We start from the raw sequence: 13,856 nt of genomic DNA, 5'->3' as shown, positions 1-13,856 counted from the left end.
AGGCTAGATGTTTTGAAACAAAATGGATCTGTTTAGGTGTTTTTGAAGTGATAGCGTTCGGATTCCCCCAAAGGCAGTCCAGCTACTTGTGCTTCAGCATGCCCTGCAGAATGCGGAGGGAACACTGAGGAGAGGCACCTGCCAACACCTGTCAAACAGTACTCTCAAGATATATATTTTCTTCCTAAATCATGGTATCCCTAAAGGGCAGATAAGCAGGACTACTGTCTTCCTTCAGTCGACACGGTTTAGACAGTGTGTGGCTTCTGTGGACTGAAAAACAAAGAAAACAAGTTGTAGAAGTGGAGGCTACTAATTAATTTGTATTTTGATATTTAGTTAATGGCAATAAGGTCTGAAAGCACTTACAATTAATGACACTGTGGGCCATGAGAATAAAACAGCCTAGGTCAAACAGAATAGGAAAGAGTAGACGATAAAAGGCATACGTGTAGGATTGATATCAGAACCATTCAAATACAAATGACATGTGTGCGTATGCATATGTAATTAGAAATCACACTTGCCTACATTCACACACATTAGGAGGGCTAGGCTTCTGTAACAAATAAAGCCCAACGAGTAATGGCTCACCAGAAGAGATGTTGACTTCTCAGTCATGTGGCAATACAAGGTGATTCCAGTCTGCAGTGCTGATGGTAGAGGATGGTGCAGTCATTGGGGAACCCAGGCTGACAATGGCTCTACCATCTTCCCATCATCAAATTTGCCCTGGGGTCACCATCCCAGTCAATCAGAAAGGGAAGAGAGCATAGAGGCACTCCTGCAGGAGGTTGTATGCCCCAAGCCTTGAAGTGCGACAAATCACTTCTGCCTACATTCCATTGTCTAGAACTAGGTCACGTGATGAAACCGAACTCAAGGAAGCTGGGAAATGCAACCCAATTATGTGTCCAGAAGAAGAAAAAGGATCATGGCAAATACCTAGCACTCTCTGCCGCTGACTGTAGGGAGCCTGTTCCGAAGCAATGAGGATTTTGACCTGTTGGGAGGTTATTGCAATAGTCCAGATGAGGCATGAGAACTATAAGAAGAATGTTCAGGATGAAGAGGGGAAAATATATCTAATATATATTTGAACTTAAAATCAGGGTTTGTAAATAATTGGATATGGGGAAGGAACAAGAGAGAGGAGAAGAGAAGGAGTCTGTCACTGACTCATTGACTTTTTTTTGAGACAGGGTCTCACTCTGTCACCCAGGTTGGAGTGCAGTGGTTTGATGATAGCTCATCACAGTCCTGAACTCCTTGGCTCAAGCAATCTTCCCACCTAAGTCTTCCGAGTAGATAGGAACAGGTGCCAACCACTGCACCCAGATAATTTTTTTATTATTTTTTGCAGAGATGGGAGTCTTGTTATGTTGACCAGGCAAGTCTGGAACTCCTGGCCTCAAGCAAAACTCTGCCTCAGCCTCCCAAAGTGCTGAGATTATTGGCATGAACCACTATTCAATTTGGGTTTTTGGCTATTCCATTTGAATTGACTGTCATTGGCTATTCAATTTGAATCAACTATTTAATTTGAATTTTTGTTTGCTGGATGGTGCTCCTATGAATTGAAATTGTCTCTAAAAACAAAATGGTTGTATGATGACCCAGATATTAGTTTTTTTCCCGTCCTCTTATCTTTTCATTCATCACCAAAACCCAGAGCAGTTGTGGAATTATGGAATTTAAGTGTGTTTTAATTATTTTGTCTTGAGAATATTTAATACATGTTAATTAATTGATAAATGTTAATTGATTTAATGAGACATTACTATATCCGTGCAAACTAAGCCAAAATAAAGTACACATCAACTATGATTACTGTTTGAGCTCAAAGGTTAATTAACACGTTTTGATTATAGTAAATCAAAATACAAAGAATTAATTCTATCTCAAACGTCAGTATCTGACTTTGACAGAAATAAACTATTATTGAATACATTATAGCTCACAAAAAAAACAAAACAATAAAAAAAACCTGGCAACAACAGTGGAACCATTAACAGCTATTAATTCCTGGCAGTTTGGCTGGAAAAAGAATATTGGCTCAGATTCTAGAGTTTTCAAAGCCGTAAGGACTATTACTAGAATAGAGCTCCGCATTCGGCAGGAGTCCCCCCTTGTGACAGGGCCTGGTGCCTGCTCCCTTTGTGCATGTTGTGAGAGAAAATGTTTAATAAATAGAACTGAAGGCCAGCGCAGTGGCTCACACCTGTAATCCCAGCACTCTGGGAGGCTGAGGTGGGTGGATCACTTGAGGTCAGGAGTTCGAGACGAGCCTGGGCAGCATGGCAAAACCCTGTTTCTACAAAAAATATAAAAATTAGTCAGGCGTGGTGGCGCATGCCTGTAGTCCCAGCTACTCAGGAGCCTGAGGCATGAGAAACACTTGAATCCGGGAGGCAGAGGTTGCAGTAAGCCAAATTCAAGCCACTGCACTCCAGGCTGGGTGATAGAGTGACACCCTGTCTCAATAATAATAATAATAATAATAATAATAAATAACTGTCAGAGAAGTCATGGTTCAGAATGAAAACGCTGAGTTTTGAGTTCCTCACTGTCCTTGATTTTTATTTCTGCCTATTCCTGAAGCTATTTCTTTGGGGTTGCCTCTCTCCATAATGAGTCACTTATCTCCCATTCACCACATCTTAGAGCCCGTAGAATCACCATTTATATCAATTTTCCTCTGTCCTACAGAAAAAGAAATTGTAATCGTTTTTCAAGTCAGTGTCACCTTATCATTCCTGTCCTCTCCTCTTTATGTCCGTTGTTAGTCTAAGGCCCAGTGGTTTCTAATCTGATGGTAGGAGGAATTTACAGATGAGGGAAGATGCTTTTGTTTGTTACAACAACGTGGGGAAGAGGCTGCAACTAGCATTCAATGTCTGAGAGGCATGAATGATAAAAGTCTCGTGACATTCAGCAAAGTCCCTTATAAGGAAGAATTGTTGAGTCCCAAATGCCAGTGGTGCCCAACAGATGAGAGTGAAGGACCTCAGTTACTACTCCTGCTTAGAACACCTGCCCTTGCCTCCTTGCTGGTCTACACATCTCCAGCCTCTGCCTTCTCCTATCTTTTCCACACACCGTTGCACAAGACATGAGTCTGCCAAATTCATCCTCCAAAAAGCTATTCTAATCATTCCAAACTCCTGCTCTAAGGCTTTGATATCTCCTCATTTCATACTTGTTCAGATAAAATCTGCTGTAACCCAATATCCAACAGCCTTCCCAGGCTTACATAATCAAGCTTTCAAAACGTACTGCCTCCTGCTTTTCTTCATCCATGCTAAGCTTCAACAGCTCAGTTGCCTTAAACCTCCTGCCTCTCCCAGTCTGGGGTCTCTGTTCATGCTGGTTCCTCTCCCTGGAATTTCCTTTCCCTTCTCCTCTGCCCTTTTAAATCCTACCTGTTCAGGATCAAGCTTTGAGTCTGATCTTACACAAAGCTTCTCCTGATCCCTAAAACAGGAAGTGATTTGTAAAGTTCCTTCGGTGTGATCTGAAATCACTCTTGCAATGTCCTCCCGCCTTCTGGCCTGTGGGAGTCTGTCCACAGCCCCACTGGACACAGCACGTTCCTTTAATTGTGTTTTCAAATATTAAGTAATTGATATAAAAGCTGAGCTAACACTGTAAGTAGGTATAAACCTTGAAGCCAGACTTTCTGGGGTTTAGTCCTGACTCAGTAAATTACCAGCTGTACATCCTCACTCTACCTCATTTCCCTCGTCTATGAAATGAGGATGATGATAATGCCCAACTCATATGACTTAGGAGATAAAAGGAATAACTCTGTGTAAGGTACTCAGAAGAGTGTCGGGCACATAGGAAGTACTCAGTAAGTGTTTGCTCTGATCCATATTTACAAAACAGAGAATTCAGTGCTATGCAGCATGCATGGGTATGGCTCTTATTTTGATAGAGACTCACCTGTCATTGAATTGCCTCATCATTCAGTCAGATCCCTTGGGCCAGTCAGTTAACTGTAAACTGTGGTCGTATAGAATGGAAGTGACAGCACAATTTTCCACAGCATTTCAGAGCAGTGTTCATATGGTGCTGATGTGACCCCGAGCATCAGTTCCAATCCTGAACACCTGGACACTGACCCTTGACTTGGTTAGTCAGTCACCACAGGGTCACTGGGTGTAATGAGCCCTCATCCTCCAGCAGGCCAGCCCAGGTTTACTTTCATAGCAGAGGCACGGGTCCAAGAGCAAGAATGGAAAGCACCAACTCTTGAGAACTGGAACAGCATCATCCACTGCATTCTGTTGGCCAAGGCAAGTCACAAGAACAGCCCTGATTCAAGAGCCGGAGAAATAAATTCCACCTCTGGATGAGAGAAGCTACAAAGTCCCCTTGCAAAGAGCATGGGTTTAAGGAAGTATGAACGACGCAGGCCATTAGTGCAATCAATCTATAGCACTTCAGCTGTTATCTCTATTACCTAGATACATAATATGATACAAAGGAGAAAGTGCCAGGAACTTAACAAAAGAAATCAAATCCTAAAGAATTTTAAGGAGAATGTATTACCTCTATAACTGACCCACTTGGAAAAGATGATGATGTAGTAGAAAATAATTTTGACTTTTCTCTTTCTGTGATCTACAGATTATCTACCTAAGAACTCTATTATGTTATATATGTGTTATAACACAAGAATGTGCACAAAATGAAACATAAAATTATATGGAGAGTGAAGGCTGGGCGCGGTGGCTCATGCCTGTAATCCCAACACTTTGGGAGGCCAAGGAGGGCAGATCACCTGAGGTCAGGAATTTGAGACCAGCCTGGTCAATTTGGTGAAACCCTGCCTCTGCTAAAAATACAAAAGTTACCTAGGTGTGGTGGCACTCACCTGTAATTCCAGCTACTTGAGAGGCTGAGGCAGGAGAATTGCTTGAACCTGGGAGGCAGAGGTTGCAGTGAGCCGAGAACATGCCACCACACTCCAGCCTGGGCGACAGGGCGAGACTACATCTCAAAAAAAAAAAAAAAATATATATATATATATATATATATATATATATATATATATATGGAGAGTGAAGATACAACAAGAGAAACATAAGTCTGGTCTTTATTTACAGCCTATCAAACCTTAAGCATGTCATAGATGGAACCTCCACCCTGTCTTTTTTTAGTTCAGCACAATGTTTTGCTCGTCCAGAAACAGCCCCTTTTAATGAGGATGAGCAGCGGAGAGGGGATGCAAGAAAAATCAGTTACAGGAAAGAATCAGGTACATAAAAGGGAACAAATTACGTGGTGGACATTTGCATCGTTTTCAAAGTGACCCCCTGCTAAACCTGAGATATTTAAGAATTATAAACAAACAGAAACACTTTGAGGGGAATGAGCTGAGCTGTATGTGTGGCAAAAGGCGACTGAATTCTTCACCACCAGTGGATTGAGGGATGAAAAGCATCATGCTATAACATCTTTCTAACTCCAAGCGTGATCTGAGGACCAACAGCATCGGCAGCACCTGGGAGCTTGCTAAAAGGCACAGTCACCTCCCCTTCCCAGATCTACTGAATCAGAATCTGCATTTAGCAAGGTCCCCAGGTGATTCATATGGTCCCTAAGGTTTGAGGAGCACTACTGTAACAAATATTGTTCTGAGTTTTAGAGACAGAAAACCCTTTGGGCAGGTCAGTTCTGAAAGCCTGTCTCTTCATCTACACCATAATGATACCAGTCTACAACGCAGGTTTGTCACGGAGGGAAATAGGTGAGATAGTATCCTTCAGTGTTAGAGAGGAAAGGCAAGGGGCAGACACCTAGACCTGACATCCACTGTGAACAGCATTGGTAGGAAATGTGGCAGCTTCTCTGCAGCCCCCTGGGCAATCATGCCAGGATAGTTAATTTTTTTTTTTCTTTTGAGACAGGATCTCACCCTGGCACCCAGGCTGGAGTGCAGTGGTGCAATCATAGCTCACTGCAGCCTCAAATTCCCAGGTTCAAGCAGTCCTCACCACCCAGCCTCCTAAGTAGCTAGGAATGCAAGTACACAATACCACACCTGGCTAATTTTTAAATTTCTTTAGAGATGGGTTCTCCCTATGTTGCCCAGGTGATCTGAAACTCCTGGGCTCAAAGGATCCTCCTGCCTCAGCCTCCCAAAGACTGAGGCATGAGCCACTGCACCTGGCCTGCCAAGATAAGTTTTAAAGGGAAGCAAATTTCCATTTGCATTGGATTTTTCTTCCACATACAAATCAGGGTTTCTCAACCGTGGTTGTTTGTTAAAATCAACTGGGGAGTTATTTTTAATACTGAGCATCCCTGGGTCCTACCCCAAGAGATTCAGATTAATTTCTGTGGGTGGGGTGTCCCAAGTGTTGGTAATTTTTAAAAAGCTCTATGGGCAGTGTTAGTGAGCAGCCAGGACTGAGAACTGACTCCAGGATCCTAGCAATGGGGCATGTGTGGGAAGGTGACACTCAGCCTCTGTCATCTCTCTCCTTCCCTGCCACAGTGCTCCACCACATGTGGTCTGGGGGCCTACTGGAGAAGGGTGGAGTGCAGCACCCAGATGGATTCCGACTGCGCGGCCATCCAGAGACCTGACCCTGCAAAGCGATGCCACCTCCGTCCCTGTGCTGGCTGGAAAGTGGGAAACTGGAGCAAGGTAACTTATCAGGCTTGGCAGAGTCTTGGAGGTAGAGAAGGTGGGGATGGATTGGGGAGGGAATCTTATATAAGCACTTGCCAAAGTCGAGTGTTTTTCTACCTTTCTGTTTCCCTTTTGCGTCTTATAAAATCAGGGATGAGTAAATCATGGGCATTACCATAGGCCTACTTCAAGTTACACAAAAGTCTTAGTAGTACAGTTTTTATTAACCCACATGTGGTAACCCACCTGTCCTTTCTCTTATAAGGTAAACCAGAAAAGTTAAGTTTGGATTATCAATTGCTTCTCCAGCATGCAATGCTATTTCTATATTACTTCAATTTAGCATTTTAATGAATAATCCTATATTATCACATATATAATTAAATCATGAATCACCTGTGCTTTACAAAGCAAATATACAGTTTAATCTTCCAGACCCAAAATGAAAAGAAAGCTGAGATATAAAGAATAATTGGTCTTTAAAAGCGTACTCCCCGCACTGATCTTCTTATTTATTTTTATTTTTATTTTTTTGAGACAGATTCTCGCTCTGTCACCCAGGCTGAAATGCAATGGCGTGATCTAGGCTCACTGCAACCTCCGTCTCCCGGGTTCAAGCGATTCTCATGCCTTAGCCTCCTGAATAGCTGGGATTACAGGCATCCACCACCACGCCAGGCTGATTTTTGTATTTTTAGTAGAGATGGGGTTTCACCATGTTGGCCAGGCTGGTCTCGAACTCCTGACCTCAAGCGATCCACCTGCCTCGGCCTCCCAAAGTGCTGAGATTGCAGGCATGAGCCACCGTACCCAACCATACTGATCTTTTTGAAGTGCAATTTTACCATCTTTGCTAATCTTACTGTGATTACTCATTTTGCTGTGCTGTCTGCATAGTTCCTTGTGAAAAGAATGTATCTGGTTTTCAGATTAGTTAGCCTTGGTGCTTTGAGACACTAACTAGGCCTGATCTGCTTATCATGGCTGGACTAGGGCTTAGCCAGCCCTTGGGGGATAATTCAGGGCTCTAAGACACTGGTCAGCGGTGAGATTGAGGGTCAGTTGGCAGGTAGGGAGTACAGAGGTGTGAGCTGTGCATATACCTGTTTGCCATACATGCTCAACTCTAGGAAGCCTGGTCCACCCCTGTCTTCTCTCCAGGAAGATGGTTCCTCTTGATAGCTGAGACACAGGAGAAAGGAAAAGAAAGAGCTATCCAAGAGGTTTAGGGTAGATGATGTCACCTCTAGACATTTGTTTCTTCATCTAGTGAAGAGCTCATGTCCCCAGACAAACAGGACCCAGAGGTGTTGCACTGGGCATTTCTGTCTCTGGTTCTCCTGGCAGACTTAGCATCAGACAGGAACATGGGATGCTCCTGTCTGATGGTTGGTCTTTAGGACCCTTTCCCAAAGCAAGGCTCTGGTCTTTGGAAGAGAGGGGCTGTGAGGCTACTCCTTGAGAAAATTACCACCTTCTTTCTCCTTCTATATCATTTTTCTTTCAAGAATCAATACTGGTCTTTTTTATTTCTCTTCCAATTCATAACAAACTCAGAATCCAACAAGGACTGAAAGTTTGGCTACAACTTCTCTTCCATATCCAGAGGAATCTCAGGAAACATCTCATATACCTGAGCTTGCCAAATGTTGACCAAGTCTTAAATTCCACTTTCCTCTCACTGGGAATAGTCATTTCGCTGGAAATTACATGGCTCATGAAAAGGGCAGATGTGTGAAATAGCTTGCGTTTTGAAAAGGTCAGCTCCAGCCTGAGGGACTCTAGCCAGTGCAAACCCTGGATGAGAGATCAGCAAGCTCATCTCTGGGGTCCGGCCTCCTAAGGAAAGCCTGGCTTGACTCATTGCCTGGCCTATAGGGTCTCTCTCATGCCTCTCTCTCTCTCTCTCTCATGGCCTATAGGGTTGCAGATATATTGGTGAATCTCTGTAGTGCCCTGAGTGGTTTTGTAGGAGTTATTTCCAACATATCATCAAATTCAGCTAGAATGAGGTAACTGCTATATCTAAAATCTAATCCTCAAAATTACTCTATTCCTACCAGTAAAGAAAGTGTCTCTTTTATTAGATAACAGATGAACCTTATATCAAAGACACTATTTAACCACTGATTGTCAGTTGCCCTGATTTTTGTTTTTTCTGACTACTATTATGGGTATTGCATACATCAGCAGTCCCTAACCTTTTTGGCACTAGAGACCAGTTTTGTGATCTCTACAAAATTCTTTTCCACGGACTGGGGAAATGGTTTTGGGATGATTCAAGCATGTTACATTTATTGTGTACTTTATTTCTATTATTATTACATTGTAATACATAATGAAATAATTACACAACTCACCATAATGTAGAGTCAGTGGGAGCCCTGAGCTTGTTTTCCTGCAACTAGACGGTCCCATCTAGGGGTGATGGGAGACAGTGACAGATCATCAGGCATTAGATTTTCATAATGAGTGTGCAGCCTAGATCCCTTGCATGCACACTTCACAATAAGGTTTGCATTCCTATGAGAATCTAATACTGCTGCTGATCTGACAGGAGGTCGAGTTCAGGCAGTAATGTGAGTGATGGGGAGCAGCTGTAAATACAGATAAAGCTTTGCTTGCTCACCTGATGCTCACCTCCTGCTGTGCAGCCTGATTCCTAACAGGCTGAGATATAACAGACTAGGGATTGGGGACCCCTGGCATACATGGCTTATCTTTCCTAGAGATATTAACTTAAATTTTATCTCAAATCTTGATTATTGTGACCCCTTCTTCTAATTAATATTTTTTTTGAGGTGAAGTCTCACTTTGTCACCCAAACTGGAGTGCAGTGGCCCAGTCACATCTCACTCCAGTCTCAACCTCCTGTGCTTAAACAATACTCCTGCCTCAGCCTCAAGTAGCTGGAGACCCCTTTTTCATATGGATATCTGAAGTCCACATCATGTGCTAGGAAAGATTTGAAGGCCTTCCCTCTCAGCTTCATTAATTCTGATAGGCTTTTTATGCTCTCTTTGTGACAGACCTCCAAAATCTAGAGCAGGAAAGAGGATCCCTGGTTTTGCCTTTAAATATCCAGAGAGTTTAGATTCTGCCAAATTGATCATTTGCCTTTTCACAGATACTTTCTCAGAAAGAAAAATTCTAATTTTACCTGAAATTTTCTGCATTATTCCAGCAATCTCTCCTCCAGATCCAGAAACACTTTAATTCTTGTAGGATGACAGGGTATGCTGCAGCCTCACCTGAACCCACAGGTATCATACCTGAGGCATCCAGGTTACTCACCAGGAACTTCTACCACTGTGATTGCGGTCTGGATTGCGGTTGTTTTACTGGCTTATTTCTCTAATACGATACTTCTTGATGAAGCCTGATAGAACTGCTGTAAACATTTTCTCATATACATGTGTCAGGTTTATGACTATACCAAAGGTCATGTTGCAGTCCGAAGGGAGTGGGTGGATGAGCAGAAAGAACACTCGGGGGCCGTAGGCTGGTGAAAGATTATTTTATTCAGCACCAACTCTCATCAGCAGCTTTCTCACACTGCCCACCCCATCTCGGCTGCTTAGTCTGGCTCCCACATACAGCTGCACGGCTGACTCTCCCTTGCTTTCAGGGTCAGCAGCTTAACTCTTTCTTTTTCTCTGGGCATGAGCGAGTCAAGCTGTGTCCTGGCTCCCCTCTGTCCATCTTTGCAGATGGACAGCTTTGGCTCTCTCTCTTTCTCTTGGTGCCAGCGTGACCGCACAGTGTCAAACAGGGCAGTTATACCTTTTACATACAACAGTGGCTTAGAGCCAAGTGATGGCATGGCCTTCCCATGTTAGGGCTACATGGCTGTGATAACAAGTGGAGTTACACACCTGCACTCTAAACTTGCTGAGTCACACAGGATGTAAACAGCCTACCTCGGCCTATCCTTCACCAAATCACAGCCATGTTCCTTACAACATGACGGAGAACTGAGACATTCAGATCTCTACCTTTCCAGTTTCTGGAAGTAGTTTATCACAGTGGCTTGCTTCCTCTTCATGCATTAATCTGTCTGAAACAAAATCAAAGTTGTCATCCTCAGGTTTGTCCCAGAGGCAGTCTTGTAAAAATGCAGTTCTGCAGTATTGAATCGCAGAGGGGCTTGACTTGGAATCAGACGGATCTGGGATAATAACCCTACTCTGTCACTAATCAGCACGTGACACTGGCCATTCATCTAACTGCTTAGGAGCTTTAGTTTTCTCACTCCTGAAATGAAGTGGATGATATTGCCTCTACTTACTTTGTAGAATTGTTGTAAGGATCAAAAGAGAAATTGTATGCAATGAACTCTGTACATGATAAAAGACCATTCAAATAAGGCCCTGGACAAACGTCGAGCTCTGGGTAAAGGTTAGGGCTGGCTATTGGACATTTACGAATCTCTTGCTTCCTGGACTTGGGGCAGGAGGCCTGTGGACAGGTTAGTGAAGTAAGCCCTGCCAATGGAGAAAGTGACCTGAGAAAGTGTTCACTCCCTAGTACTACACAGTCAGGGTGCTCAACATGTTCCTGAACTCTGGAGGATTTGACCTACCGTGGGTGCTAGTGCTGCCACGTGCCTGACATTGCATGGAAACTTTGGATAAACAATTTTATTTTTACCATAATACAGGACTTTATAATTCCCACTAAAGAAACTAGGGCTTGGAGTATTTAAATCATCAATATATACTTGATCACAAAACTAATATTAAATAGTCTCAATTCTAAGAAACTGTCACCTGGGGGATTATGTCATTTTAACTACAGCTTTTCAGAAAAAAATGAAACACTACACAATTAATGTGTACATCAGTTGTAGGATACATGCCAGTTTCAGAATGTTAAAATTTGTATGGGAGAGGCTGGGCGCAGTGGCTCATGCCTGTAATCCCAGCACTTTGGGAGGCCAAGGCAGGTGATCACTTGACCTCAGCAGTTCAAGACCAGCCTGGGCAATATGGCAAAACCCCATCTCCACTGAAAATACAAAAAATTAGCCCGGCTTGGTAGAGCGCATGCCTGTAGTCCCAGCTACTCAGAAGGCTGAGGTGGGTGGATCACTTGAGCCCAAGAAGCAAAGGTTGCAGTGAGCCAAGATTCTGCCACTGCACTCCAGGCTGGGCAACAGAGTGAGACCCCATTGTAAAAAAAAATTCATATGGGAGAAAAAGTGATTCTTCTGATGGAAGAAATGTAGTAAGAGATAAAAATGAGCTTGAAAAATCCTCAGCTGGGGTTGACAGCAAAACCATGCATCATCAGCAGCTCCACACACTTCCTCACTGACATTTTGTCTGCTTCGTCTGAAGTTTTGGGAACTGCTGATTTGACAACCCCTTTATTACTTCTGTTAGAATGAACATTGCCCTTTTCATAGTTGAGTCTAGCAGACCTTGATTTATTTCTGAAATGAATCAGAAAGATTTTTACCTTTTATTTGTAATAATCTGTCTTCCCACAGAGGCAACGTTGCCATTTTATTTTAGCGGTAACTTTATCATCTAAGTTATTTGCTGGAAAGTAACAGGAAGTGACAGCCATTCCTTATGGCCTTGGATTTCATGTATTTGCTAACTAGTCCTTCTGTCTTATTCTAATTCTTGTCTCCAAGTTTATTGAATTTTACAGATTGTCTGTGGCAGTGCTGCATTTTATGGACCTGAATTTTTACAAATGAATAAAATGGGGGAATAGCCTTTGTTTTGCTAAATACAGACAAACCATACTTTCATACACAGCATGTTCCCAGAAACATTTACTAAAGTCCAGTGTGCAAAAGTCAGAACCTAGGATTGTATGTTACAGGAGAGCTTCTATCCTATGAAGGCAAAAATTGAGTAGCAGAAAGGTGGATCATACACTGTGTATCCCTGCATTTATTTTCTGCTGAGACCAGCTCAGTTGGGAAGACCCCAATCCAGTGACGCTAGAGGAATTAAAGACACACACATAGAAATATAGAGGTGTGAAGTGGGAAATCAGGGGTCTCACAGCCTTCAGAGCTGAGAACCCCGAACAGAGATTTACCCACATATTTATTAACAGCAAGCTAGTCATTAGCATTGTTTCTATACATATTAAATAAATTAAAAGTATCCCTTATGAGAAACAAAGGAATGGGCCGAATTAAAGGAATAGGTTGGGCTAGTTAACTGCAGCAGGAGCATGTCCTTAAGGCACAGATCGTTCATGGTATTGTTTGTGGCTTAAGAAGCCTTTAAGCGGTTTTCTGCCCTGGGCAGGCCAAGTGTTCCTTGCCCTCATTCCCGTAAACCCACAACCTTCCAGCATGGGCGTCATGGCCATCATGAACATGTCGCAGTGCTGCAGAGATTTTGTTTATGGCCAGTCTTGGGGCCAGTTTATGGCCAGATTTTGGGGGGCTTGTTCCCAACAGTTTTCCTCTTGATACAATTTTTTTCTGTGTCTAAACCATCACCTGTCTTGATATCCCTGAGCATTTCAGATTGAGAGATTCTCAAGAAGAAATGGTTAGAGAAGTGCCAATTAAATGGAAGCCTTTAGGAACATATAAGAAACGACCCCAAGACCACCAATGTCCAGACCACAAGGATCTCCATGATGGCCTCTGCCCATCTTCTCTGTCTACCCCTATCCCCTTAGCATTCTGACCAACTTACTGTTCCTAGTCAAGCCGTGTGGGTTCACAGCCTCTGTGCGTGCCATTGCCTCCACTTCAAATGTCCCCCACACTATTTTGCCAGTCACGTGAGCATTTACTCATTAAGATTCAGCTCAAGCTTTGACTCATTTATTTAAGCTTTTCTTGACTTCTTCAGGTGAAGTTGACTGTGTCCTCCTTTGTGTCCTCACTAGATTGTAGATAACTATGGCTTGTAATCTTTATTTCTTCTATTCATTTATGTGACTTCCCCTGCCCCAGCTAGATTGCAAACTACTTAGGGTAGAGGTACAGAGCTTGGAACATAGTAAGTGCTCAATGAGGGGAAAGTGGGATGGGGAGAGGGACAGGCAGACCCATGAATTTTGATGCTGTTCTGCTTAGAATTTTTGGAATAAAATTTTTTTAACTTTTATTTTAAGTTTGGGGTACAAGTGCAGGTTTGCTACATAGGTAAACTTGTGTCATGGGGGTTTCTTGTACAGATTATTTCATCACCCAGGTATTAAGCCTAGTGCCCATTAGTTATTTTTCCTGATC

At 42.9% G+C, this 13,856-nt stretch overlaps 1 protein-coding gene across 2 annotated transcripts in view; it reads left to right on the top strand.

Annotated features, from left to right (window-relative positions):
• Nucleotides 1-13,856, top strand: part of ADAMTS12 (ADAM metallopeptidase with thrombospondin type 1 motif 12) — a 366,598-nt gene that overhangs the window by 322,441 nt on the left and 30,301 nt on the right. For both annotated transcript variants that reach the window (XM_005556663.4, XM_073995108.1), the window contains exon 20: nucleotides 6,506-6,658. In XM_005556663.4, coding sequence (XP_005556720.3) covers nucleotides 6,506-6,658 — 153 coding nt within the window. The remainder of the gene's footprint in view (nucleotides 1-6,505; nucleotides 6,659-13,856) is intronic.

The sequence above is a fragment of the Macaca fascicularis genome, chromosome 6, assembly GCF_037993035.2.
Source record: "Macaca fascicularis isolate 582-1 chromosome 6, T2T-MFA8v1.1".
Lineage (NCBI taxonomy): Eukaryota > Metazoa > Chordata > Mammalia > Primates > Cercopithecidae > Macaca > Macaca fascicularis.
The sequence above is the reverse complement of the archived record's forward strand: the minus strand, read 5'-3'. Positions and strand labels throughout refer to the sequence as shown.